Genomic DNA, 24,617 nt, shown 5'->3' on the forward strand with positions numbered 1-24,617 from the left:
GATTCCTCGCTTTAACTACGTCTTCTTCAACACCACCAGAAGGCGAGCAGACCATAAACTTCCCTTAATGACGGGCTCCCCTGCCGAGACTCCGAACAGCCCGCAAATGGGAGAGGGGAGGTGGGTATCAAGAGGCGAAAATGTCACCCTAGAATCCCCTAAAAATAATTTTTTCCAACAAGGAGCAGCTTCCCAGCATCCCCCACAAAAGAAGGCCAAAAGCCCCCAGATCCGCGGCGAGGTTCCTGTTAAGATGCCTACAGGCCTAAGGGGGCGTGTACTGGACCAAAGAGAGATTCTCCGCTACCCCGAAATCAATAACACAGAGAGGGGCCCAGAAAAGGAGCAGAAAATAAGGAGCGCATCCCGTTTCCCCACAAACGCCCCCCACACGAAACTTTCCAGTACCGGGTCTGTAGCATCCAACTTTCAAAGTTTCCCCCACCCCTCACAGTTCCCCGCGGAAAGCGCCATAAGGCAACAACCCAAATGCTGACTGGGTCGTCACTCTGGCGAAATATCCAATCAGAGGTAGGAAGAGTCCCAGGTTGGGTCCCCTGCTTGCAGGGAATTGTAGTTCACACTATAATCACTTGAGGCGTTCCAGTCACTTTCTCAATACAATGATTATCAAAATCTTGTAGAGGAACAGCAGCAAGGAGAAAATGAAGCCAGGAAAAACCTTGCTTGGAATTGTGTCTTTTCTTTCTTTTGTCACTACCTTTAAAAAATGTGTAATGGACCAGAGAGACATGTTAGTTTTCAGGGAATAAATAAGAATCCACCTATCCTAGAAGCGGTTTTGAAAGAGAGCTTGGGTTTATTTTGGTTTGCTTTTTTAATTTTTCCTTTTTTTTTTTAAGATCGTATTTATTTGAGAGAGAGCGCGCGCGCGCGCACTGGAGCCGGAGGAGGGGCAGAGGGAAAGGGAGAAGCCAACTCCCCGCTGAGCCCTAATGGAGCTCCATCCCAGGACCCTGGGGTCATGACCTAAGCCAAAGGCAGATGCTTAATTCCTGGGTTTGCTTTTTTCACCACACTTTGGTGATGAAATAGTTTGGGAATTGCTGAGTGAAATTGCTCAACCGAAAACACGTAATGGGGAAACATTAGAGTCTATAGTTTAAGGACACCATGAAGGAAAGCAAACAGAAGTTTATGTGTAAAAGCAGCTGTGATAAGGAATCTTAGTAAACTGTTGCTTTAAGACTCGGTTTCAGATTACAGTATTATATTTGCAAAAAAGCTTTTGTTCGTTCTTTGCTCTCATCTCTGTGCACTTTCTATCCTATAACTTAGCCTACTGTATCCTAATTACTGGCCTGCACTCCTCACTGGACTGTGAGCTCGAGGACAGGGTTCGTACCTTAACCAGTCTGTAAAGTAGGGCTTAGCACCCCGTTCAATTAACGGTTGTCGGGTAAATAAGCAAATAAATCAATGGGAATTCAGGACGTAGGATTCTGGGATTATAACAGAGCCCAAGTGGATAGAATAACAATGGAGGAGGATCCAGGTTTCCTTGCTCTCGTTATTCCCAAGGCCTGGCAAAACACTGCTACTGGCGAGCACTTATTTAAAAGCTGACTTCAAATGCTAGGGAGTAAAAGAAGAAAAAAATCAAGGGACACTGATATTCCTGCCACCTGCTCCGCCAAACGCAAAACAAAAGGTGCTGAGCGGAGGAGTAGTCAAAACTGAGAGGAACTGTCCTTATTAGCCAGTTGGCTGATTTACTCTCTCGGGGTCCTAGCTTTCTCTAGTCCGAAGAGGTGGCGTCACGTGACCCAAACAAATATGGCGCCTTATTTGCATCGTCCCTCCACTGACCAATAGGAGTAGCCGCTGTCTGTCGTCCCACCCCACCCGCCATCGGGCAACCTCCCGAATGGGACCTATCACCTGACTCGGTTCAAACATGGCTGCGCTGGAAGCTCTATTGCTTTGGGCACCTGGAGCGGGTGAGTGTAAGGCGCCCCAAAGAAGGCGGGGGCGCTCTCCACGACACCTGTAGGGAGCGTCCCTCAGCCCCAATCCCCACGGTCCTTCAGCTCTAACACAGACTCTTCTCCAGACCTCACTCCTCTGCTTTAAGAGAGGGCTCAAACTAGGGAGATTCCTGCTGAATTTCTCATCCTTAAGGAGGCGACCGTGGATTTGGAGTCGGAATGGGCGTAAAGTTAAGTGGGGAATACGAAAGTACAGTTATGGGTCTGCACCCCGAGCTAATAGACCATAAAGATTAACCAAATATTGGATGCGTGTAGAGAGATGGGCTCCACCCCTCGGGGAAAGGTGGAACTTCTCAAAAAGAGTAATACCTCAAATCAAACTTAGAACAATAATTAGGGAAGTAAGTACCGCTTTTCCCAGACGGGCTAGTAGTTACTAGTTTGTCTAATTATAGTTCCTTCCGTTTCTCCTCATTGTGGTGTGTATTGTTTCTAGGAGGTGCTCTACGAATGAGAAAATTGACAATGTGTTCTGCGTAATTCATCTCTTTCTATCTCCCTGCACTCTGTGCTGGGAAAATGCATCATCCATTTGGACAAGAGGAAACTGCTTCTCAGAAGCAACTTTTTGGGTTTTTCTGTGAGTGCCTTCGCAGAGGAGAATGGGAGCTGGCTCAGGCATGTGTACCTCAGCTACACGAGGCACAAGGGGATATCCCAAAAAAGGTGGAAGATATACTTCAGGCGCTGGTGGTGTGTCCAGATCAGTTGAGGTAAGGGATCTCTCTTTATTCTAGGCAGTCACAGGGCAGGAGACACAAGGTCAATATTTGGGCTCTGGTCAATGTGCCTCTCTCACCTATGCTCTGAAGAATTATCAGAGGCAGAGTGTATTTCTCATGCTCTGAAAATTTACCTAATACATGTTTAGTATTTAATCGGTTTGGCTTTCAGTTATCATCTGAAACTACATTTAAGCCTGGCCAGCAAAGTGTGCCTGAAACCACCATTTCTTGATTATTATCATTAAAGTAGGTGGTGGAACTGCATTGAAAAGCATTTCCTTTGCCTCCAGAAAAGCAAACCCTGCTCTCTTCTTGCTTATGTAATTGAAGGTATTACAGCTTTAACAAAGGACTGGAAGTCACTTCACTTAAAGTTTTTATTTTGAAATAATTATATAAATATTATGTTGAAAGTTATATAAGTTAAGTTTCACATTCACAAAATGCAAAAAAAAATACAGAGTATCTTTTCCACAGCTTCTCCCAATTGTGATATCTCATATACATACTGTACAATATCAAAATCAGAAAATTTGACATTGGTGCATTTCTGTTAACTAGACTATAGACCTTATTAAGTTGTCACCATTTTTTAAATGTGGATTTGTTTTTATATATGTAGTTCTCTGCAGTTTAATCCAGGTACAGATTCATGTAACTACTACTAAAATCAAGATACAGAACTCTTCCATCACCACAAAAGAATTCCCTCACTCCCTGGGAATACCTCTTTGTATTTTGACCCCTCTTTGTACCCTGGCAAGCACTGTTCTCTATCTAAATTTCTAATGAAGCTCTTCCTGGCAGTGCTATTAACAACCAGTGGTATAACAATTAAATGTGCTGTCTACTCTCTCCTTCACTTTTTTTTTTTTACTTTGACAGCTTTGTTGTATTGTTTGAACACATACAGAGTAGAGACTTAGGTGATTCTTTTTTCCCTTTATTTTTATTTCATTTGGGTTCTAGCCAGTTTCTGTCTAAATTACTAACTTCAAAGAAAACCTTATGAATTCTTATACCCCTGTTTTCAGCATAGAGTTAAAAATAAATTTTCATGAAATTCCTTTTTTTTCTTTAAGACTACTTGATTCAGTTTCTATTTTCAAGAATATACTTTAGGAGCCTTGCTTTTATGGCTTTCTATGAATGTTATTTCATTTAAAACTAATAAAGACTAGATAGGGAGTTGGAGGTAGGGGTGCAGTTTTTTTTCCTTTTTTTTTTTTAATGAAAGCTGCTGGCCCTGTTCTGGTTCTAGTTTTATTGATTTATCATAAAATTGAAAATTTCTCATTAGGACAATGTCTTCTTGCCTGTTTAGGTTTAAAACAGACTGAGCAGTGAAATCTAAATCTTGGGTCACAAAAGAGTAAAGGTCAGTAGAAACTCTTTGTTTAGAAATTCTTTCTTTTCACATTTTTCAGATGTGGACAGGACATCAACCCTCAAAGATTAGCCTGGGTCTGGTTTCTTGTACTGGAAAAATGGTTCTCCCAGGAAAAGGTAAGCAGATTTATATTTCAGATTTTTTCCTGAGGCCAAGACTGAGAACTTGGAAGTAGCTAAAGATTTCCTTTTCATCTGTTACTTCCTTTATTATGAGGTTTGTCATATTCCCTTCTCAGTATCGACAGTAAGAATGGCATAAATTTTTATTGCTGTCTCCTTACCTAAATTTATTCATTCATTTACTAACATACATTGGCATGTAATACCATTTAAGGTGATATCATTTTGTTAAATACCATTGTGAGTCTTGTGCCGAACAGAACTTTGCAAAACTAAGTGAAAATGACAAAATAGCAAATAAAGTATGAATCTCATAATACTCAAGTAATGGAGAATGGGCTGAGCTGAAACCTGGTTGTTCTTCCAAAAATCTCATTTTAATTAGTCTAGTGCAGTGAATACTTATAGATTTAAACCTCATTGATTAATAGGTTAATAATCCACATGAATTAAACTAAAAGTTATCAAATACAAAAACAGAGTGAGCAAATTAATAGTGGAAGAAAACTTGTAACAAAGTGCTTTTTAAAAAAGGGTTGCCATTAAAAGCCTTTTTAGAAGTATATGATAATATCAGAAGTTGATATCCATTAGAGGAATTTCTCTGAGACAATTTTGTATTAAGCCTCAGACTTTAAGATATAAGTGAGGAACCTCTGACCCAGAAGAGAAGTGACTAGCCCAGGGACACACAATAAAGTTAGTTGGAAGAACTAAGGCTAGAACCAAGATCTTCTCACTTTGAGTCCCTCGTCTACTGGTTTTTCCACCTCAACATTATTTGAGGTAGAACTTAAAGAAACCATAAATTCTGTTCTATAAATGCCTATAATTCAGCCTAATTTTCTTCTTTACTCCCCTCTGTCATCAGAATTAATTTTGCCTCCAGGTCCAGTTTTGCCTGATACTTCACATAGCTGTTAAAAAATAACAGAAATTCCTAATCTAAATGTACCTCATATCCAGGTTTTTGGCAGTGTCTAAAAAAAAAGACCAAAAAAATGACAAAAAGGCTAGCAGGAGAGGGAAGAAAGAGAAGCAAAATTTTTAAATAACCCCAGGATGATGAGTTAGCTCTAGTTTCAGATCTAAAAGGGAAAACTTGAATTAAAATCTTCAAAGAGGAAAAGAAAAACTGTTATTGACTAAAAATTTTTCTAGTCCAAACATGGAATTTGTCAAACCAGATGAACTTTCCCCTCACTTAAGGGTATTTGCCTACTTCGTGGCTGCCTTTTTTTTTTTTTTTCTTTTTTCTTAGAGACAGTGGTGGGGGTGGGCAGAGAAAGGGAGAAAGAGAATCCTAAACAGGCTCCACATGGAAGCCCTGGGATCGTGACCTGAGCCAAAATCAAGAGTTGAATGCTTAATCGAGTGAGCCACCCAGGTGCCCCATTCATGGCTGCTTTGTTGCTTATATTCTGTATAGTTGCTCAACCAGACCAGGGTTGATTTCACTTCCGTGGCTCCTTAGCACAAACTAAGAGTTGTTCTTGTTTTTCCCAATATCAAAGACCATTTGGTCTTTAGGCTTCCGTGCCTCAGTTATTTAAACAGTTGTGGGAATGTTTTAAACTTTAAGCAAGGACCCCAGAGACTTAATTCTTAAAAGGACTAAGATTGCAACTCTTACAAGGACTTAGAGTAGTTCCATAAGGCCAGTCGCTAATCCAGAGTGGCCTTCATCTTTTAGGGAACTTGCTAGCTGCCTCTCTTTTTCCAGTCTCCCAACTTCTGCCAAAAGCTTCCTTTTTATTTTTTTTTTCTTTTAAAGATTTTATTTGACAGAGCACAAGCAGAGGGAGAGAGAGAGAGAGAAACAGGCTCCCCACTGAGCAAGGAGCCCAGTGTGGGACTCGATCCCAGGACCCTGGGATCATGACCTGGGCCGAAGGTAGCCGCCTAACCAACTGAGCTACCCAGGCATCCCCAGAAGCTTCCTTTTTAATTATAAGTTGAAAACAGTGATTCCATTTTCCCTTTTCTTCATCTTCTTTTGCCTTCTGCCTTTTTATCTTGCAGTGATTTATCTCTACATGTGGAAGCATGTGTGCAAAGATTTAACTGCAGAGATGTTCACTGCCATGCTGCTTCTAATAAAGGAAAACTGGAAACAACTCCCATGTCCACAGTACAGGACTGGCTAATCTATTTGTAAAATCCTATGCCACTATTAAATTTATGTGGTAAATGAACTTTCAGTGACATGGAGGGATGTTCATACTCTGCTACGTGAAAAAACACTTTAGAGAACTATGCATTTGGGATGCATGAATAGAAATGATCTGGATGCCCTCAGACCATAGTATTGATAGAAGTTGTCTTTCAGTGGGAAGATTTGGGGGTTCTAGGTGTGTGTTTTCACTTGCCTATTTCTGTGTTCTAATTTTTCTACGTTGAACATTCTTTGCTTTGATAGTAAGATCTGTGCTTAGAAACATGGAACAAATTCTTCCCTGTTTTAGAAATGTTAGTCATTTATGACCCTGCACATGCATAAAGCAATTTCACCAGTAACATAATTACAAACTAAGGAGTCTTTAGGATTCTAGATTAAAGTCCTAATATCTTAACCAGACTTTGTTCTTTATCAGGGGCCTGCTGTCTGAACATCTTATTTATTCCTTCCTCTTAGTCCTCAGTTGAAGCATTTAACTTTTAGCTTTCCAGCATGAATTTTCTCCACTGACTTCTAATCACTAGCATTATATAAGCACTCAGATGGCATAGGTGCATTAGGGAAGGATGTGGTAAGAAGAAATAGGATTTTGTACCGAGAACATACTAGATCGTGTTAGCCTCTGATATGGTGAATGGCACATGAAAAGAAAAAGTGTGATCTTGTCTTCTAACCCCCCCCCCCCACACACACACACGCGCACACACAGTCTTGTAGGTGCTTCTTGCTTGAGATAAGAGACCTTTCAATAAAATATGACTCCTGGAACCTTTAATCAGCGATGTGATTTACAGGTGTCTTTAATTTAAAGCAGTGGTGGGGTGCCTGGGTGCCTCAATCAGGTAAGCATTGGACTCTTGATCTTAGCTCAGGTCTTGATCTCAGGGTCGTGAGTTCAAGCCCCGCACTGAAAATAAATAAAATTTTAAAAATTAATTAAAAAATTAATAAATAAAAAATAGTGTTTGTTAGGATTAGTCCTAGATTTTACTCTTATTTGTATTTGTGTCTGGAGAAGGGGAAACTATAATTTTAGTTTTAAGAACCAGGTGAAGGGAAGTTATTGTGAAACAAGCAGGTCCAGGAAGAGCCAGGGGCTCTCTCTTTCCTTACATAAGTCTTCTCTGATGGCATGTCTCATTAACAGATATTTGGTAGATCACTTTTTCTTTTTCATGTTGGAAATAATTTAAAAATACTTCCTAACCATTTCATTGTTAGTAAAATATATGCTCAAGTCACAGGTTTGTTTGATTTAGAGATTAAATGAAATTTTTTTAAATGTGTGAAAATATGACACAGTATATGGCACATAATAACCATTAGATCTCTTCCTCTTTTGTTTTCCAACTTATAATGAATACCAAAAACCAGGGTTTGGACCGAAAGAAGATCAGTGGGCCATACCCTCCCAGGCTTACTCATAACTGGGTGTTTGGACACTGCAAGGGAGATTCTTGGAAAAAGACTTCATGTGACAGAAAAGTCACATGACATGAGCAAAGCTTGGAGTTTGAGGCTGATCAGAGTGGGATTTAAAAGTTATGTCTTTAATTAGCCGGTCATGAAGAAAATCAGTACCAACCCTCAGAGCATACCTTAGGCACTTAAGTACAGATATAATTAAAACATAGTTCAAATCTGCCCCCACAAGGTTGTTGTGAGAATTATCACATTCGGTGCACCTGTTAAAGAAATAGGTATACTATTTCCTTTCTCCCTTTATATTCTCTATGATACAGTTGTGAATGTATGCATCCAAGTTTAGCTGTTTTTGTTTATAAAGAAAAGTATCTCGGGGTGCCACGGTGGCACAGTCAGTTCAGCATCCGACTCTTGGCTTCAGCTCAGTTCATGATCTCATGGGTCTTGAGATTGAGCCCCATGTTAGATTGTGACCTCAGCGGGGAGTCTGAAGATTCTCTCCCTCTGCCGCTCTTCCTCCTCGCACGCACTCTCAAATAAATAAATAAATCCTTAAAAAAAAGTATCTCAAACATATCCAGGAATTTAGTGGTTAAAAGTACTTTATCTTAGAAACAGCAGAAATAAAACTAACTGGAGAGAAATACTTTATTATTTGTTAACTAAAGCATATGCCTAATCTTTAGCCTTCCTTCTTACGATTCTTCTAGAAATTACTCCCAAGTGTTTTCCGGAGAAAGCTTGAGTTTCTGTTATTATCAGAAGATCTCCAACGTGACATTCCAGAGGACATCCTCAAGGTGAGAGAGGGCTTTGGAGCCATCTGCCCAGGGTTACAGTCACTCGACAAGCTCAGCTTGTCCGCATGAGGTTAGCTATGTTCTCAGACAAGACCAAGCTAGGTAGAGGTTCCTCTGAGGAGAGTTCAGCTTTTTAATAAACTTAACCTGATTTTAGAATTCTTAGAGTTGGATTATCTAGAAATACTAAGTATAACTGGGGATTAAAGTTTTTTTCATTCCACGTAAAAGGAAGATGTAACTTAGATTTAAGCTTAGTATTTGAATTTTTCACCACTGTATCATAGAGAATATAAAGGGAGAAAGAAAATAGTATTTGTTGAATACCTCTTTTATAACAGGTGCATTGAATGTGATAATCCTCACAAGAACCTTTTGGGGGCAGATTTGAACTAAGTCTTAACTATATCTGTACTTAAGTACCTAAAGTATGCTCTGAGGGTTGGTACTGATTTTCTTCATGACCTGGCCACCAGCTAATTAAAGACATTAACAATAGGATTTAAGATAGGGACTTTTCACTTGTATTAGGTCAAGACCCTATGACCATCTTAGAGGCAGTTAATGAAGAAGCATCCCTGAGCACTGTCCATAGGCATGGTGCTAAAGCATGGGAAATCACCTACTTCCCCATCCTCTTTTCTCCCTCTACACCAACTCTGCAAACAAATTATAGGCTATAGAGCTTCTTGCCTTCCAAGGCTTATCATCTAGTCAAGGAGAAAAGACAAATATACACTTGCCACAATTATGGATTAAACCAGATGGTACTAATTTTGAGTACTTTCAAAATCCAGTAAAGAGGGAGAGTCATGTGGGTTGGAGGTGTTGGGGAAGGTTTTCAAGGATGAGGAATGGGCTCTACCTCAAAGGATGGCTAGGATTTAGAGCAGAGGTTAAAAAATGGTGTGTAATATTCTCTTAAAAGTTGAATTTAAATGCCACGGGAGTGGGCATCATGTCTCATGCCCACTCGTTACCTGCTTGGTCTTTGAATTTGCAGCGTTGATTTAGATCCACAGTGCACATTTTGGAGGCGGTGAGGGGGGCCTAGCTTGAGAATGGAGCCCTTGGGCAGTTGAGTTCTCTCTTTGCCTTCATCTCTTCATTTGTAAAATGTGGATAATAGTAGTGTCTTCCTCTTAAGGTTGTTGTAAGGGTTAATTTTTCTATGTAAAGGACTTAGCATGAAGTAACTACTCTGAAGTGTTTACTATTGCTACTCTTATATACACACTTATATTTATGCTGAAAGAGGAAAACATCAAGCATATAAGTGATAACATCCTAGACGTGCTCACCATGGATCCTCTGCTTCATCCTCTATTTAGGAGTTATACGAAGCCTTAGCACAAGATACAGGAAGCCCTGTGCTTGATGGAAATCAGAGGCAGGAGAGCTGGACCCCTCGGCTCAGCTCAGAAGCTGTCTCTGTGCTCTGGGATCTTCTGAGGCAGGCTCCCCAGCCAGCACAGGCCCTGCTGGAACTCCTGCTTAGCAAGGACGATGCCACTGGCCTCTGTGGCTGGTCTCTGCAGAAGGCACTGGTGGACCTCATTCGAAGGGCACTTGGAGCTGTGCAGGGCCCCACCACTGGGCCTGCTGGTATAGTCGATGCCATCTATGGAGCCCTGCAGAGTCTGCGTTGCCCTGCAGAGCCAGTCGGGGTTGAGCTGCGTCTCCTATGTGAGGAACTACTGGAGGCCTGCAGGGCTGAGGGGAGTCCCCTGCGGGAGGAGCAGGTGCTCAGCTGCCTGCTACCCAAGGCTGGACGGAGCCTGGTATCCCTGTACGGCCATACCTATGCAGAGAAGGCCACAGAAAAGCCAGTGAAGGCCATACCCTTGGGAAAAGGTGTGTTCCCTTTGCTGCTTCTCCTTGCATGTTAGTAATTCCACTGTGTCCAACCTCTGAAGTTCCTCTAGGCTGGTGCTTTCCAAGTTGCTCAGGAAATCTAGTGGAGAGGCTAAGCAAAAATGGTAAGGTGTTCTTTCGTAGAAGTACAAATTTTGTAGTCCAAGATGGGATGATGGAAAAAATAATAAAGTAATAGTAATACCTGGAAAGAGCTTTTCAGAAGCTACTGAGAGAAGTAAAAGTGCTTTAAGATACAAGTGTAGAAGGGTGCCTGGGTGGCTCAGTCAGTTAAGTGTCTGCCTTCGGCTCGGGTCATGATCCCAGGGTCCTGGGATCAAGCCCCACATCGGGCTCCCTGCTCCACAGGAAGTCTTTCTCCCTTTCCCTCTGCCTGCCATTCTGCCTACTTGGGCTCTCTCTCGATCTCTCTGTTAAATAAAAGATACAAGTGTAGAAAACCTGGCTTAACTTTTTACAAAGAGTGAACTCTGTTGGTTTTTTGAAAGAAGCTAAAGCTTCTTTCCTAAGCTTTAGCTTAGGAAAGAAGATCTCCCTGTTCCCCAATAACCTTGTCTGGTTTGATTTTTTTAGTCTCCCCTGAACATCTAGATCCTGAGCAGGCAATGCTAGCCCTGTTCTCCAATCCTGACCCAACCCAGGCTTGGAAATCAGCCTATTTCTACTGCCTGAGCAACAGCAAGCATTTCCTCGAGCAGATCCTGGTAAATTAAACTTATTCATTCTCCATCACAGAAGTACCCAGGGATTTTCTATAGGCTTTTTCATTTCTCATTTCTCTCTGACTCATTTATCCAACACAAAGCATCCTAATTAGTGGTGAGTCATTTGTGTGTCCATCCCGCAGTCCCAGGGGAGAGAAAAGGCCCTGAGAACCATTATCATTCATAATTAGAACTGCTCTCATTTTATATATGCCCTTTGGCAGGAACTAAGATGTTAGATACGTATAAGCTTTCTGGAAGGTGTGCAGAAGAAAAGACAGTGGCAGCAATATGTTGCCTAGCTGATAGGGGACTTTAATGACTCTAACCTCCGTCCTGACCACAACTGAGCTTTAATTTAAGTCAACAGATATTTATTAACCTCATCCTGTGTGCCATGTACTGTGCTAGGAGCTGGGGTTACAACAGAAGTCAGTCCCTGCCTTCAGAGAGCTTACAGTCTAGTGTTTCTGTGAACATTTTGCACTCAACTGGCCACTCCTGTCATTGTCCGACATCTCCCTGCTTTACTAAAAAGCCTCCTACCCTAACAAGCCGCAGGTCCACATAACTGTCTACAGCAGCCTCCATTGGCTTACAGGTGACAGCACTAGCACTGCTGAAAGAGGAAGACTTCCCAAGTCTTGGCTGCCTACTAGACAGAGAATTCAGGCCTCTCAGTCGACTTCTTGTGCTCCTGGGCTGGACGCACTGCCAGAGCCTAGCATCAGCCAAGAGGCTGCTCCAGACACTCCACAGGGCCCAGGTAACTCTCACTTTGCAGTGTGAGCTGCTCCAGAAGTTAGTTGCTGTGGGGCTTCGAGGTGAGGCAGAATGCAGGGTCCTGAAGTCGGTCACAGTCTCTGACGCCAGGTGCCTCAGTCTACATCTCTTTCTTCTCCCATATCAACACAGGATCAAGGCTGTGACAAGCTCCTCAGGGATGCCTGTGATGGGCTGTGGGCTCACCTCGAGGTCCTGGAGTGGTGTGTACAGCAGAGCAGGTACAGGCCTGTGTAGCCAGCCCCCTTCCCACCCCTGGGCATACTTGACCCCATGCTCCATGCATGTACCATTTCAGGCCACCTTCCACATAGATATTTGAGTTGACAGCATTGACCTGCACCTAATAATCATTCCAGCTATTAAACCAGGAAAGGAACATAAATGATGATCATCTTTGCCATAGCCATAAGGTTATACCTAGAGGATAATTATGGATGACAGTGATAAATGGAACAAAAGCTCACATTTCCTGAGCACTTTCTATATGCCCAGACATTGCTCTGAGCCCTTTCAGTAGATGATTTCACTTCAGCCTCACAATAATTCTGTGAGATAGATGCCAATATTGTCCTCATTGTAAAGGTGGGACAACTTAAGCCCAGAGAAGTTAAATCACATGCCTAAAGTGACACAGCTAGTAAATGTCCATATTCTTAGGCATGTGTTATCCTGGATCACAGGTTTATGCGACAACTGCCTATTGCACTGTGTACAAGGCTGTGCTTCCCCCAATAACTTAGCCTTAGGTCTTCCGCAGATCCAGGTTCGTGTTTTGTTCTTCACCCACTTCACTGGCACTTCCTGAGTAGAGTACGCAGAAGCGGGGGTGGGGGGGGCGGGGCTGCTGTTTACTCAAATCAGAGAACTTAGCCAAGAAGAGTATGGAAATTGGGAAGCCTAATCTGGGCCCTTTCTAGACAAGTAGAGCTGACTTGATGGATGTACTTTCCTAATGGTAAACAAGTGCTCTGCTCTATCCCAAACCAACTAGAAGTTGGTGTTGAGGGAAGTGAAACCTGTAGTGTCATGGGCCAGAGAGAAAAGAACAAGAGGGAATTGAGATGGGTTTTTCAGAGTCAGATATAAACTGACTCTCTTCCAACCTCTCAATTTTGCCTTTCAGCAACCCCATACCAAAGAGAGATCTCTTGTGTCATTTACATGGTGGAGACAGCCACTCCATGCTCTACTCTCTCCATCACCTTACCAACCTTCCAGCCCTAAGGGAGGAAGATGTTCTCAAGCTCTTACAGAAGGCGCCAGCCAAGGACCCCCAGCAAGAGGATGGTGAGTTGGCAAGGAAATGACTTGGGCAAGATTCCCTCTTAGGACAATCCTGCACCAGTTTCTTTCAGCACAAGATTTATGTAGATTTGATCTGTCAAGTTGAGTGGTCCAACAGGTGCCCACTAGATTATCACCGTTTGCCTCAATCAGATTATGGGTTGTAGGGACACTCCTCTCCTTTCTTGGTGAGGTACAGGGAATCCTATGAGAACAGGCCCATAGGAACTTTTATCCTCCTGGAACTTTCTCAGGAACCACTCATATACCTTTATCCCAATGAAGCAGAATTAGGACCTGCCCTCTGAATTTGCAGCATTGTCATGGGCAGTGTTTATGCAAGTTCTTGGTGAGTCTTTCCATGCTTCATAAGTTTCTTCTTAGCACATTCTGTGTTTCCTTTCCCTCCCATCTCTCCTTCATAATCTATTAAATAGATAAACAAGTTTTGAAGAAAGACTTGCCTAAAACAATAACAAAGCCTCGTTTTAACCTTGGATCTCTGCTTATAACTCAGCTCACTGTTAACAAGCTCTTTTTGCTTTCAAAAACCACATCATAGTACAGTCAGAACACAGGCCAGGGACACTTAGCTTAGAGAGAAACAAATGTTTTCATATGGCAATAGATGTTTCTCAACATAGATACTGTTTTGATTTATGTATTAAAAGAACCTACTACTAATTGGAAAACCAGTGTTACTTCATTCTATATTTTTTTCTGGAAAAGTAGGGAATTTGTTTACCAGATCTCCTAAAGGAACTAGAACTCCCTGTTTTCTACATACAAGTACAAAAGACTTCCAGAGAATTAGTTTAAATCAAATCCCTGGTGACCCACCAGGACACACATGGAACTTGAACTTGGAAAAGACAGAAGAAGAGCAATAATAGGGCTGGGATTAAGGTGACACAAGAGAGGCATCTGGGGTACAAAATATAAGGAGTCACTCACTCTCAAGGTCATGCAAGTGTTTGCAAGTCCTGACCCTGATCAGTAATGCCATGCAGAGGCCAGGGGCATAGAACAATATTCGTCTTGTTTTTCATATTACCTTGACCTTGGTAAAGCTGAGGTTACTTTCTAAAAGAAGTAATCACGAAGTCTATACATAAACGGGTTTATTGCAATGTAATAGTAGCAAAGCATCCCTAACTACTGCATGCCGTGCCCAAAAGGAATCCCTAGGGAAGGGATTCATTCAGTAGAACTATATGCATCCATCAGAAATTCAGTCCACGAAGAAATACAATCAAATGCTTATACCGTAAAAAATACTTAAGAAATAGGAAAATTAAATAGTATATAAAATGTCATTACACTCAAATACATATATATATATATGTATATATATATATATATATATATATATGCCAAATTGTCAAAGACATTAAACCAGAATGTAACAATGATTGTATTTAGCTGGTAGGATCATGGGTAATATTTCTTTACTTCTTTTTTGCTTTGTTACATTTAGTGCTTCTTTTTTTTTTTTGGAGCAGGTTGTCCTTTTTTTTAATACAACAGATTTCTGGATATTAATTTTGTATCATGCAACTTTATTGAATTCATTTATCAGTTCTAGTAGGTTTTTGGTGGAATCTTTATGGTTTTCTATTTATAGTATCATATCTGCAAATAGTGGAAGTTTTACTTTTTCCTTACCAACGTGGATACCTTTTATTTTTTTTTCTTGTATGAATGCTGTGGCTAGGACTTCCAGTACTATGTTGGATAAAAGTGATAAGAGTAGACATCCTTGTCTTGTTCCTGATCTTAGAGTAAAAGCTTTCAGTTTTTCACCATTAAGTATGATGTTAGCTGTGGGTTTTTCATATGTGGACTTTATTATGTTGAGGTATGCTCTCTCTAAACTTACTTTGTTGAGTTTTTATCGTAAATGGATGTTGTACTTTGTCAAATGCTTTTTCTACATCTGTTGAGATGATAATATGGTTTTATCCTTTCTCTTGTTAATGTGATGTATCACGTTGATTGATTTATGAGTATTGAATCACCCTTGCATCCCTGGAATGAATCCCCCTTGATCATGGTGAATACATTTTTTTAATGTATTGTTTTATTTGGTTTGCTATTTTTTTTAAGATTTTCTTTATGAGAGAGAGAGAGAGCACAGAGGGAGAGTGAGAGGCAGAAGCAGGACTCCCTGCTGAGCATAGAGCCCGATGTGGGGCTTGATCCCAGCCCTGAGATCATGACCTGAGCCAAAGGCAGACCCTTAATCAACTGAGCCACCCAGGCACCCCTCAGTTTGCTGTTTTCTTGAGGATTTTTGCATCTATGTTCAGCAGAGATACTGGCCTATAATTTTCTTTTTTTGTGATATCTTTATCTGGTTTTGGTATAAGAGTAATGCTGGCCTCATAGAATGAACTTGGAAGCTTTTCTTCGTTTTCGATTTTTTGGAATAGTTTGAGAAGAATAGGTATTATTAACTCTTCTTTAAATGTTCGTGGAATTCACCTATGAAGCCCTCTGGTCCTGGACTTTTGTTCTATGATTATTGATTCAGTTCTATTGCTAGTAATGAGTCTATTCAAATTTTCTGTTTTTTCCTCATTTAGTTTTGGAAAATTGTATGTTTCTAGGAATTTATCCATTTCTTCTAGGTTTTCCGATTTGTTGGCATATAATTTTTCATAATCTCTCATAATTCTTTGTATTTCTGTGGTGTCAGTTATTTCTTCTCTTTCATTTCTGGTTTTATTTATTTGAATACTTTCTCTCTCTCTCTCTTTTTTTTTTTTAATGAGTCTGGCTAAAATTTTATCAATTTTGTTGATCTTTTCAAAGCACCAGCTCCTGGTTTCATTGATCTGTTCTATTGTTTTTTTAGTCGCTATTTCAATTATCTCTGCTTTAATCTTTATTATTTTCTTCCTTCTACTGGCATTGGGCTTTGTTCTTTTTTTCTTTTTCTAACTCCTATAAGTGTAAGGTTATTTATTTGAGATTTTTCCTGTTTCTTGAGGTAGGCCTGTCTTGCTGTAATCTTCTCTCTTAAAACAGGTTTTTCTGCATCCCAAAGATTTTGGACTATTGTGTTTTCATTTTCGTTTGTCTCCATGTTTTATTTCCTCTTTGATTTCTTGGTTGACCCATTCATTGTTTAGTAGCATGTTACTTAGCCTCCATGTATTTGTGTGCTTTCCAGATTTTACCTTGTGATTGATTTCTAGTTTCATACAGTTGTTCAGAAAAGGTGCATGATACAATTTCAATGTTTTTGAATTTATTGAGAATTGTTTGGTGACATAACGTGATTTATTCTGGAGAATTTTCCATGTGCACTTGAAAAGAGTGTATTCTGCTGCTTTGGGTTGAATGTTCTGAATATATCTGTTAGATCCATCTGTTCCAATGTGTCATTCAGAGCCACTGTTTCCTTGTTGATTTTGTGTCTAGTGAGCTATCCATTAATGTAAGTGAGGTGTTAAAATCCCCTATTGTTATTGTATTATTGTCGATTTCTTCCTTTATGTCTATTAATAGTTGCTTTATATATTTAGGCACTCCCATGATAGATGCATAAATATTTACAATTATTCTCTTGTTGGATTGTTCCCTATATCATTATGTAATGCCCTTCTTTGTCTCTTGTTACAGTCTTTGTTTTATAGTCTGTTTCATCTGATATAAATATTGCTATCCCAGCTTTCTTTTCACTTTTATTTGGAAGGTAAATGTTTTTCCATCTTTTCTTTTTCAATCTGTAGGTGTGTTTAGGTCCAAAGTGAGTCTCTTGTAGGCAGCATATAGATGGCTTAAGCAGGCTATATTTTGCTATGGAAGGAATTAGGGTCAGATTAAAATGTTAGAGACCCTTTAAAAATTATGGTGCCCTCCTTTCTCCTGACTGACAATAAAAAAAAAAATTCTGAGAAATTATTAAACAAGTACAAGGAATTTCAACTAAGTTTGTGTTTTTTCCCTTGATGTCTGCTTCAGTGCTTTCTTAAAAATATTAAATATTTGTTTGTAATTTTTTGTTGCCTTTTCTCTCATTATTCAGTCTAAATGCATTTTAAGCCTAGTTCCTGGATAATGTGGCACTAGGTAGACTAAATATTAACTTGACATTCTAATTTTTTTAAAAAAGGAAAACAGGTACTTTAAGAAATATGAGGGAAAGACTTGTCAAATAGCCATGAGGGCCGTAGTGAACAGCCAGGTAGAATGGAGGCAGGTGGGAAAAGGAAACAGGGGCTGCACATTGATGCTCAGTGGAAGCTGGGGTGCAGCCAGGGTGCAGGTCAAACTGACAGCAAGCAGAAAGGGTGAGAAATCGGAGCCTGAAGAGCAGTGTGTCTTTGCCTCGGCCGTACTTGCAGCCCCTGCTGGAGAGCCCCGACTCTGAAGTTCTGCCCGTTTCTCCACAATTCAGATTCAGCTGAAGCCACAGTCCCTGAGCACCTGAGCCAGTGTCAGAACCTGACACTCTACCAGAGCTTCTGTGCCATGAAGTATGCCATCTATGCCCTCTGTGTGAACTCGCACCAGCACTCCCAGTGCCAGGAATGCAGAGACAGTCCCTCAGAGGACCCGGCCTTGGCTGTGGAGCCAGCAAATGATCCTCTCTCCTCCCCAGGTACAGACTTCTCTCTGCCACCCCATCCCTGACATTAGCTGGTAACAGCCTCTCCCAGAGAGTTCTTCATGGGATTGGGAGGTGGCCTTGGTTTTATTACGCCCAGGAATAATTTCATCCATTTGTCAGCCTCCATGAATCAGAACGACATGGAGAAGACATTGCCTAAGTTCTAATGGAGTTTGATCACTTAGTGCAGTGTTTTCCAAATGCTTCTTTTTTAAGTACAACCCACAGTGAAAATATCATTTCACATCACACTCCTGTTTGCACTTAGGTATATAATTTGCATGATATATATGTGTGTATGTGTGTATAAGAGATACATAAACTACGTTTTAGGAAACAATACTTAATGCTTCCAAATAGAGCACCCTCTCAATTCTTCTGTTCTATTTTATTTTTTTAATGTAGCTCTTTAAGTCAGTGTCATGGGTCACAGCCTACATTATGGAAGAACCTCGTGTTTTATCCTTTCTTTTTTCTTAATAATTTATAATTCCTTAGCTTGCCTCCTGTGACTAGGGGTCAGTTATCTCCCCCATGTGGCTTTGGAATAGACTTTCACCTGTGTGCATGGTCATTTCTGACCAGTGAGTATTTCTGAAAGATCTAGGTAGCTCATAATCACATTTGTTTAACAGTGAATGAAAATAGAATTGAGGAATAAGGAGTCTCCATGCTGCCTTCATTCCAGGAACTGAAATATGAAGTGCTTGTCAGAGATGAGGAATAGTATTTGTTTTGTTTTGTTTTTTAAACTTTTTCTAAAAATTTTTTCCTTGTTTTAAATTTAATTAACATATAATGTATTGGTTTCAGAGTGATTCATCAGTGTTATGTAACACCCAGTGCTCATTACATCACGTGCCCTCCTTAATGTCCATCACCCAGTTACCCCTTCTCCCCTGCCCCTTCCCCTCCAGCAACCCTCAGTTTGTTTCCTATGATTAAGAGTCTCGTGGTTTGTCTCCCTCTCTGATTTCATCTTGTTTTATTTTTTTTCCTCTTCCCCTATGATGATGAGGAATAATACTTAAAAGCAGAAACAAAATAATTAGTGTTCAGTAAGCTATACTCTTGATTGAGGTAGCAGAATCTTTCTGCAAATCATGAAGACATGGCTAAATAGTCTCTTATTCTTCTGCCTATAACCACTTCCCTTAGTCATTAAAAAATAAATGAGTGAAAGTTGTGAGAATGTTTGAGTCTGGCAAGTAGTGTTTCTAATGTTTACATGTTCTCTCTTCTCTTTCTCTGGTCTCTTCTCTTATACGTGCTTCTTTAGGTGCTTCAGATCTCTTCTCAACATACCTAGCCAGATGTCAACAGTATCTGTGCAGTATTCCTGACTCTTTATGCCTGGAACTTCTAGAAAACATCTTCTCATTGCTCCTCATCACCTCTGCCGATCTTCACCCAGAGCCTCACCTGCCTGAGGACTATGCTGAGGATGATGACATTGAGGGGAAGGGCCTGTTGGGTTTGAGGTCACCATCTGAGAGCCCTCAGCACATAGCACAACCTGAGAGGAAGTCAGAATGGGGTTGCCAGGGAGTCCCCAGGAGCCTTGCTTATACAATCCCAAGCTGTCTGAAGACAGAGCCAAAAGACCGTTCCCCAGGGCCCCATGGGCACAGCTTTTTGGACCTAAAGCACTTTACTAGTGGTATCAGTGGGTTTCTGGCTGATGAATTTGCAATAGGGGCCTTCCTCAGGCTTCTCCAGGAGCAGCTGGATAAACTCAGCAGCCACAATCCCCCTGCGAAGCCAAAGCTGCTAGAAGGCCAGAGCTGCTTGGGAAGCAGAGATGGATTACAGAGCCGCCTGCACCGGTTTTCCAAGGTTCTCTCTGAGGCCCAGTGGAGATACAAGGTGGTAACAAGCAACCAGGGCTCAGGTGAGAGGAGACAGAGCTGGTGGGCTCCAAAAGTGAGGAAGGGGAAAAAATCCAAGGAATGTGGGAGAGAGTAAGGAGTTATGTGGGAGTCACACCTTAACTCAGGGCATTATCACCATAGCAGCCGGTGTCAGAAACCTGTCTCGGAGCCAGTCCAGATCTTCCCCTACCTGTTATCCCAGCAGGTGGGTCAAATCAAAATTGAACACTCCCATATGACCTATAGTTTGCTGTTTCAGAGGAGCAGCCTTCCCGAAGGTATCGACCCATTGCGACAGGGCATCCAAGTCTCCGCCGGGGGCGTCGGCCAAGAAGGAGCCGGCCAGGTAATCTGAAGAGTTCTCCCCAGTCCTCATTCCGATGCATCAGGCAAGTGGTATGCTGCCACTTGTCTAGTGGTCTTTAAAGTAAAACACATGGTCCAAACGAACAAACAAACACAAGGGATCTAAGATTATCCTAATCCCACGCCCCCAAGGTAACCTTGCTAATAGTTTCCTTCCAGAAATTTTCATGCAATATAAGCATATGTCGCATTTTATATATCCAGATGCGTCATACTATATTTTAGAACTGTATATATTGAGAACTGTGATTTTCTTTTTTCACTTAATATTCTTTTATATATACAGATGTATCATACTATATATTGAGAACTTACTTTTTTTTCCCTTGTAATTTAAAGGCGCCTTAACATTTCCATTGTTATATATACCCTTTTGTGGACATTTAAATTGCTTATGTTTTTTACTATTATAAACAATGCTATAGTAAACAACCTTGTACATATGTCTGGGTATACGTACATACGTACGTACATACATGTCTGTGTGAATATAGCTATAGACTAAGTCCCTAGCAGTAGAATAGCAAGGTCAAAGATATGTGGATATAAAATATGGGTATTACCAAATTGCCTTTAAAAAGAGGTGGCCTGGGATGCCTGGGTGGCTCAGTCAGTTAAGCATTTGACTTTTGATTTCAGCTCAGGTCATGATCTCAGGGTCCTGAGATCGAGCCCCAAGTCAGACTCTGTGCTGGGCCTGGAGCCTGCTTAAGATTCTCTCTCTTCCCCTCCCTCTTCCCCTCCCTTTCCCCCTCCCTCTCCCCCTCCCTCTCCCCCTCCCTCTCCCGCACCACCAATACCCCCTACCCTCAACCCCCTAGCACTTCAGAAAGCTGGTGTTGAGGAGAAACTTTTCCTCCAGGGCTTTAAATACCATGGTCTTTCCAGACTGGGTCTTATACTTGGTTCCCTACCTTTTCAAGTATGAGGACACCTTTTTCTATGTCAGAAAATTTTGTGGCCCTCTTTGTACCCTTACCACTTCCTGCTCATATTTTATTTTTTCAGAATATTGACAACGCTTAGTAAACAGATAAGGGTTGCTGACCCCTACAAGTAACTTGAAAGCTCCTGGGTCTCTGAGACCCACAGGTTGGAAACTGCTAGTACTCAGATGAGCACGGGGGCCATATTAAACCCACCCTTCACCTTCGGTCTATAGAAACGTGTTTGCTGTAGAAGGAGCAGCAGCAGTAATAGTTATCCATTACCCTCTCACTCTTAATACCCATGGCTTCAAGCTGACTTCTTACTTTCCACACCATATGGAGTTGAGGGTTGATTCTCTCTCTTCTTCCTAATTCCTTTAGATGGCCGGGACAGAAGTTCCAATCCATCCCTGGAAAGTACAAGTAGTGAGCTGAGCACGAGTACTTCAGGTATGGGGGTCCCAACCAGTTGTCAACTACAAGCAGCTTTGCCCTGATACAGAGTTACCCTACACCACAGTATAAAATCCTGGATTGAATAGTTTATGCCTGTGTTCAAGAAGTTTGGTTCTAAACATAAAGGAATAAAGCACAGTGGTAATGTTTAAAACCTGATGATAGGTTTCATAATTTTAGAAGAAATAGTATAGTGTGGAAAGAAGTGAAATGTATCTCTAAACAATGTAAATTTGAGATACTGGTAGAATTTCTCTGAAGTTCTGTTAAATAACTGGACATCTTGAGGTAGATCAAAATAAAATAAGGGCTGAAAAAAAAAAGTTTGGTTCTAAGAGATACAAGCTTCCTGTTATAAATAAGTCCTGGGGCTATAATACACAGTATGGTGACTATAGTTAACAGTACAATATTGTATATTTGAAAGTGGCTAAGAGAGTATATCTTAAAAATTCTGTCATAAGAAAAAAAGTTTGTAACTAGGTGTGATGAATGATGGATATTAACTAAACTTATTGAGATGATCATTTCATTATATATACATAAATCATTATGTTGTTCACCTAAAACTAATACTAAATGTTATATGTCAATTATATCTCAATTTGGAAAAAAAAAAAAAAGGTTGGTTCTGCAGATGGCCAAACAGATTTCAGCAGGGAAAGGGGGAAGGGTTGTCTCACCATCATGGAGTTACCCTTCAGCAGAAAGAAACAGGTGAATAACCCAAAAATGTCACTTAAGTCTTGTATTCAAAGATAGTAGCATAAGTTTGCCCTTCAATTGAGGAAGAATTAAGCCCCACTTATAGAACTTTTAGAGAAGGACCCTGAAGATAAGAGTTTGGTGGGAGGTGCCAGCAGTATAGTTTTTCCTCAATTTCTGTTGCTTCCTTGGCCCCCACAGAGGGAAGTCTGAATGCTTCATCTGGAAAGAATGAGCTGGATGGCCGGTTGCAGCCCCAATCTCAAAGTTCACTCATCCCCATGATGTTCTCCTCACCTGAGTCACTGCTGGCATCCTGCATCCTCCGGGGGAACTTTGCAGAAGCCCACCAGGTAAGGAGAGCACCTGTGTGGTAGGTGTTAGCCACCAGGCCATGCCTTGTCCTAGTAAAGAATACTAAGGCAGCCTGTAGCTGTCGGGGCCCCACTGGGCCTCAGGTAAAGCTAGGTGCATGTGCAACCAGAGCCTCAGGAGCACCTGAGGGGCCACATCCAGCAGGAGCAACAGGGAAATTTCCATGTTCAAGGCCCAGTCCTCAGCATTGTGAATTTCAGGATTCATCCTGGAGATTTAAGCTATTGAATCATTTCTTAACAGAAACAGTGTTTTAACAAGATAAAGTATTTAGCCACAATGCCACCACTGCAAAACAGTGAAATATTTTTGTGTCTTTCCTTGTACTCCTTCTGTGAACACATACGTGTTTTTATATAGTTAAAAATCATGATGCAAACAATTTTTAATAATAACTACAATGCTAATTCGTTATACAAGAAGTATAGGGGACTACCAAACTAGAATGTTCATCATGTTATATAGGAAAAAGCACAAGAAATAGAAGTCAGAAAGACTCTTACCCTCTCTGAAATTCCATATCCTCATTTGAAAATTGGAGTTAAATATAATACCTGCTTGTCCTACCTCATGGGAATGTTAAAAGGATTATGTACAAGCTGTGAGAAATGCAAGAATCCTCTACTAAAAATTGCTTAAATTTAATGGCATAAAAACCTACTCTTCTGGTTTTTAAAACTCTCCTGGTATTTTTATCACACTTGTGCTGATCCCTTAACACATAGGTCAGAATTTTTTTTTCATTTGAGTTCAGTTGTTCAGGAATAAATTGAGGAGAAATCTAGGTGGCGGAAGAATCTTTGTTCAACTTCCTCTGATCATTTTAGATCCCAAACTTAAATGATAATGATGGTTCTGACCCTCTGTGGGAGAACAGGACCCTTGCCAACCTTTTTACACCCAAATCCAGAGAGGAATTCAGCTGGGGCCACCCTCCCCCCACGCCAAGCCTTTATTCCTAAAATCCTCACCTCCTCTTCTTTTTCTGGGACCTTGATCTTCTTTTCCTTTCTTTTTTTTTTTTTTTTTTTTAAGATTTTATTTATTTATTTAACAGAGAGAGGGAGAGAGGGAACACAAGCAGGGGGTGTGGGAGAGGGAGAGGCAGGCTTCCCGCTGAGTAGGGAGCCTGATGTGGGGCTCGATCCCAGGACCCTGAGATCATGACCTGAGCCGAAGGCAGATGCTTAACGACTGAGCCACCCAGGCACCCCCCTTTTTTTTAGATTTTTTCTTTTCTTTCTTTCTTTTTTTAGTAAAAATCCCTATTTTCTTAACCTGGTTATAGAATAAGTCATGAGTATTACAAGAAAATACAAAAAAAATATTAAGTATTAACCCTGTTGTCCAGAACAGCCGATATTAAAGGTAAAGTATATTTTGCCAATATTTTTCCAAGTTATGAATGACTTCTATATAGCCAAAATTATTTTGAGTCTAAAACCTTATTTAGTGCCTTTTTTGCATTTGCTTTGTAATTGGTTTTAGTGACCTCACAGTAGTCTGATCGAGTAGGTGCATTTGACCATTCCCCTGCTACTCAATATAAGATTCTTTTCAACCTTGTAGATTAGCACCTTTGGGCATTAAGTCTTTTGAATTATTTCCTTAAGAGAGTTTCTCATAAAAATTACTAAGTCAAAGAATAAAAACATTTTTAAAGCTTTGTAGATTGTCTTTCAAAAAGAATTTTGACAGTTCATCCTACCACCACTCCATGAGGGTTTATTTTTACTTTGTCATTGTGGTAGATGCAAAGTGGTATTAATGTTACTTAAATTCCCTGGATTACTAGTAAGGGAAAACATTTTTCATCTATATATTAGTCATACGTAATTAATCATATGCATTTTTTCTTGGAAACTATTTACATCTTTTGCCTCTTTTCTTTTGGGACCGTGGTGGCTTTCTTGCTGACTTTCATGAATTATTTCTATGTTTGATCTATTCTTCTAACATTAGGTGATCTCACAAGCTTCCAAAGCAGATGTCTCA

General features: G+C 40.7%; 2 protein-coding genes across 9 annotated transcripts in view; one reads left to right on the forward strand and one right to left on the reverse strand.

Moving 5' to 3' along the window:
* The window catches only part of RAD51B (RAD51 paralog B), a 635,945-nt gene extending 635,476 nt beyond the window's left edge, over positions 1–469 (reverse strand). For all 6 annotated transcript variants that reach the window (XR_003515555.2, XM_027568936.2, XM_027568935.2 and 3 more), the window contains exon 1: positions 409–469. The gene's annotated coding sequence lies outside the window, so the exon portion shown is untranslated. The remainder of the gene's footprint in view (positions 1–408) is intronic.
* Positions 470–1,873: 1,404 nt separating this feature from the next.
* ZFYVE26 (zinc finger FYVE-type containing 26) overlaps positions 1,874–24,617 on the forward strand; it is a 62,879-nt gene continuing 40,135 nt past the window's right edge. For 2 of the 3 annotated variants that reach the window (XM_027568932.2, XM_027568934.2), the window contains exons 1-14: positions 1,874–1,961; positions 2,449–2,725; positions 4,165–4,243; positions 8,564–8,653; positions 9,985–10,507; positions 11,102–11,232; positions 11,834–11,998; positions 12,148–12,236; positions 13,142–13,305; positions 17,708–17,911; positions 19,200–19,811; positions 20,051–20,137; positions 21,468–21,536; positions 22,449–22,600. In XM_027568932.2, the coding sequence (XP_027424733.1) occupies positions 2,532–2,725; positions 4,165–4,243; positions 8,564–8,653; positions 9,985–10,507; positions 11,102–11,232; positions 11,834–11,998; positions 12,148–12,236; positions 13,142–13,305; positions 17,708–17,911; positions 19,200–19,811; positions 20,051–20,137; positions 21,468–21,536; positions 22,449–22,600 (2,559 nt within the window). In that variant the 5' untranslated portion in view covers positions 1,874–1,961; positions 2,449–2,531. Of the gene's footprint in view, positions 1,962–2,448; positions 2,726–4,164; positions 4,244–8,563; positions 8,654–9,984; positions 10,508–11,101; positions 11,233–11,833; positions 11,999–12,147; positions 12,237–13,141; positions 13,306–17,707; positions 17,912–19,199; positions 19,812–20,050; positions 20,138–21,467; positions 21,537–22,448; positions 22,601–24,617 lie in introns of those variants that run through there. The other variant, XM_027568933.2, reaches the window with a different exon arrangement.

The sequence above is a fragment of the Zalophus californianus genome, chromosome 6, assembly GCF_009762305.2.
Source record: "Zalophus californianus isolate mZalCal1 chromosome 6, mZalCal1.pri.v2, whole genome shotgun sequence".
Lineage (NCBI taxonomy): Eukaryota > Metazoa > Chordata > Mammalia > Carnivora > Otariidae > Zalophus > Zalophus californianus.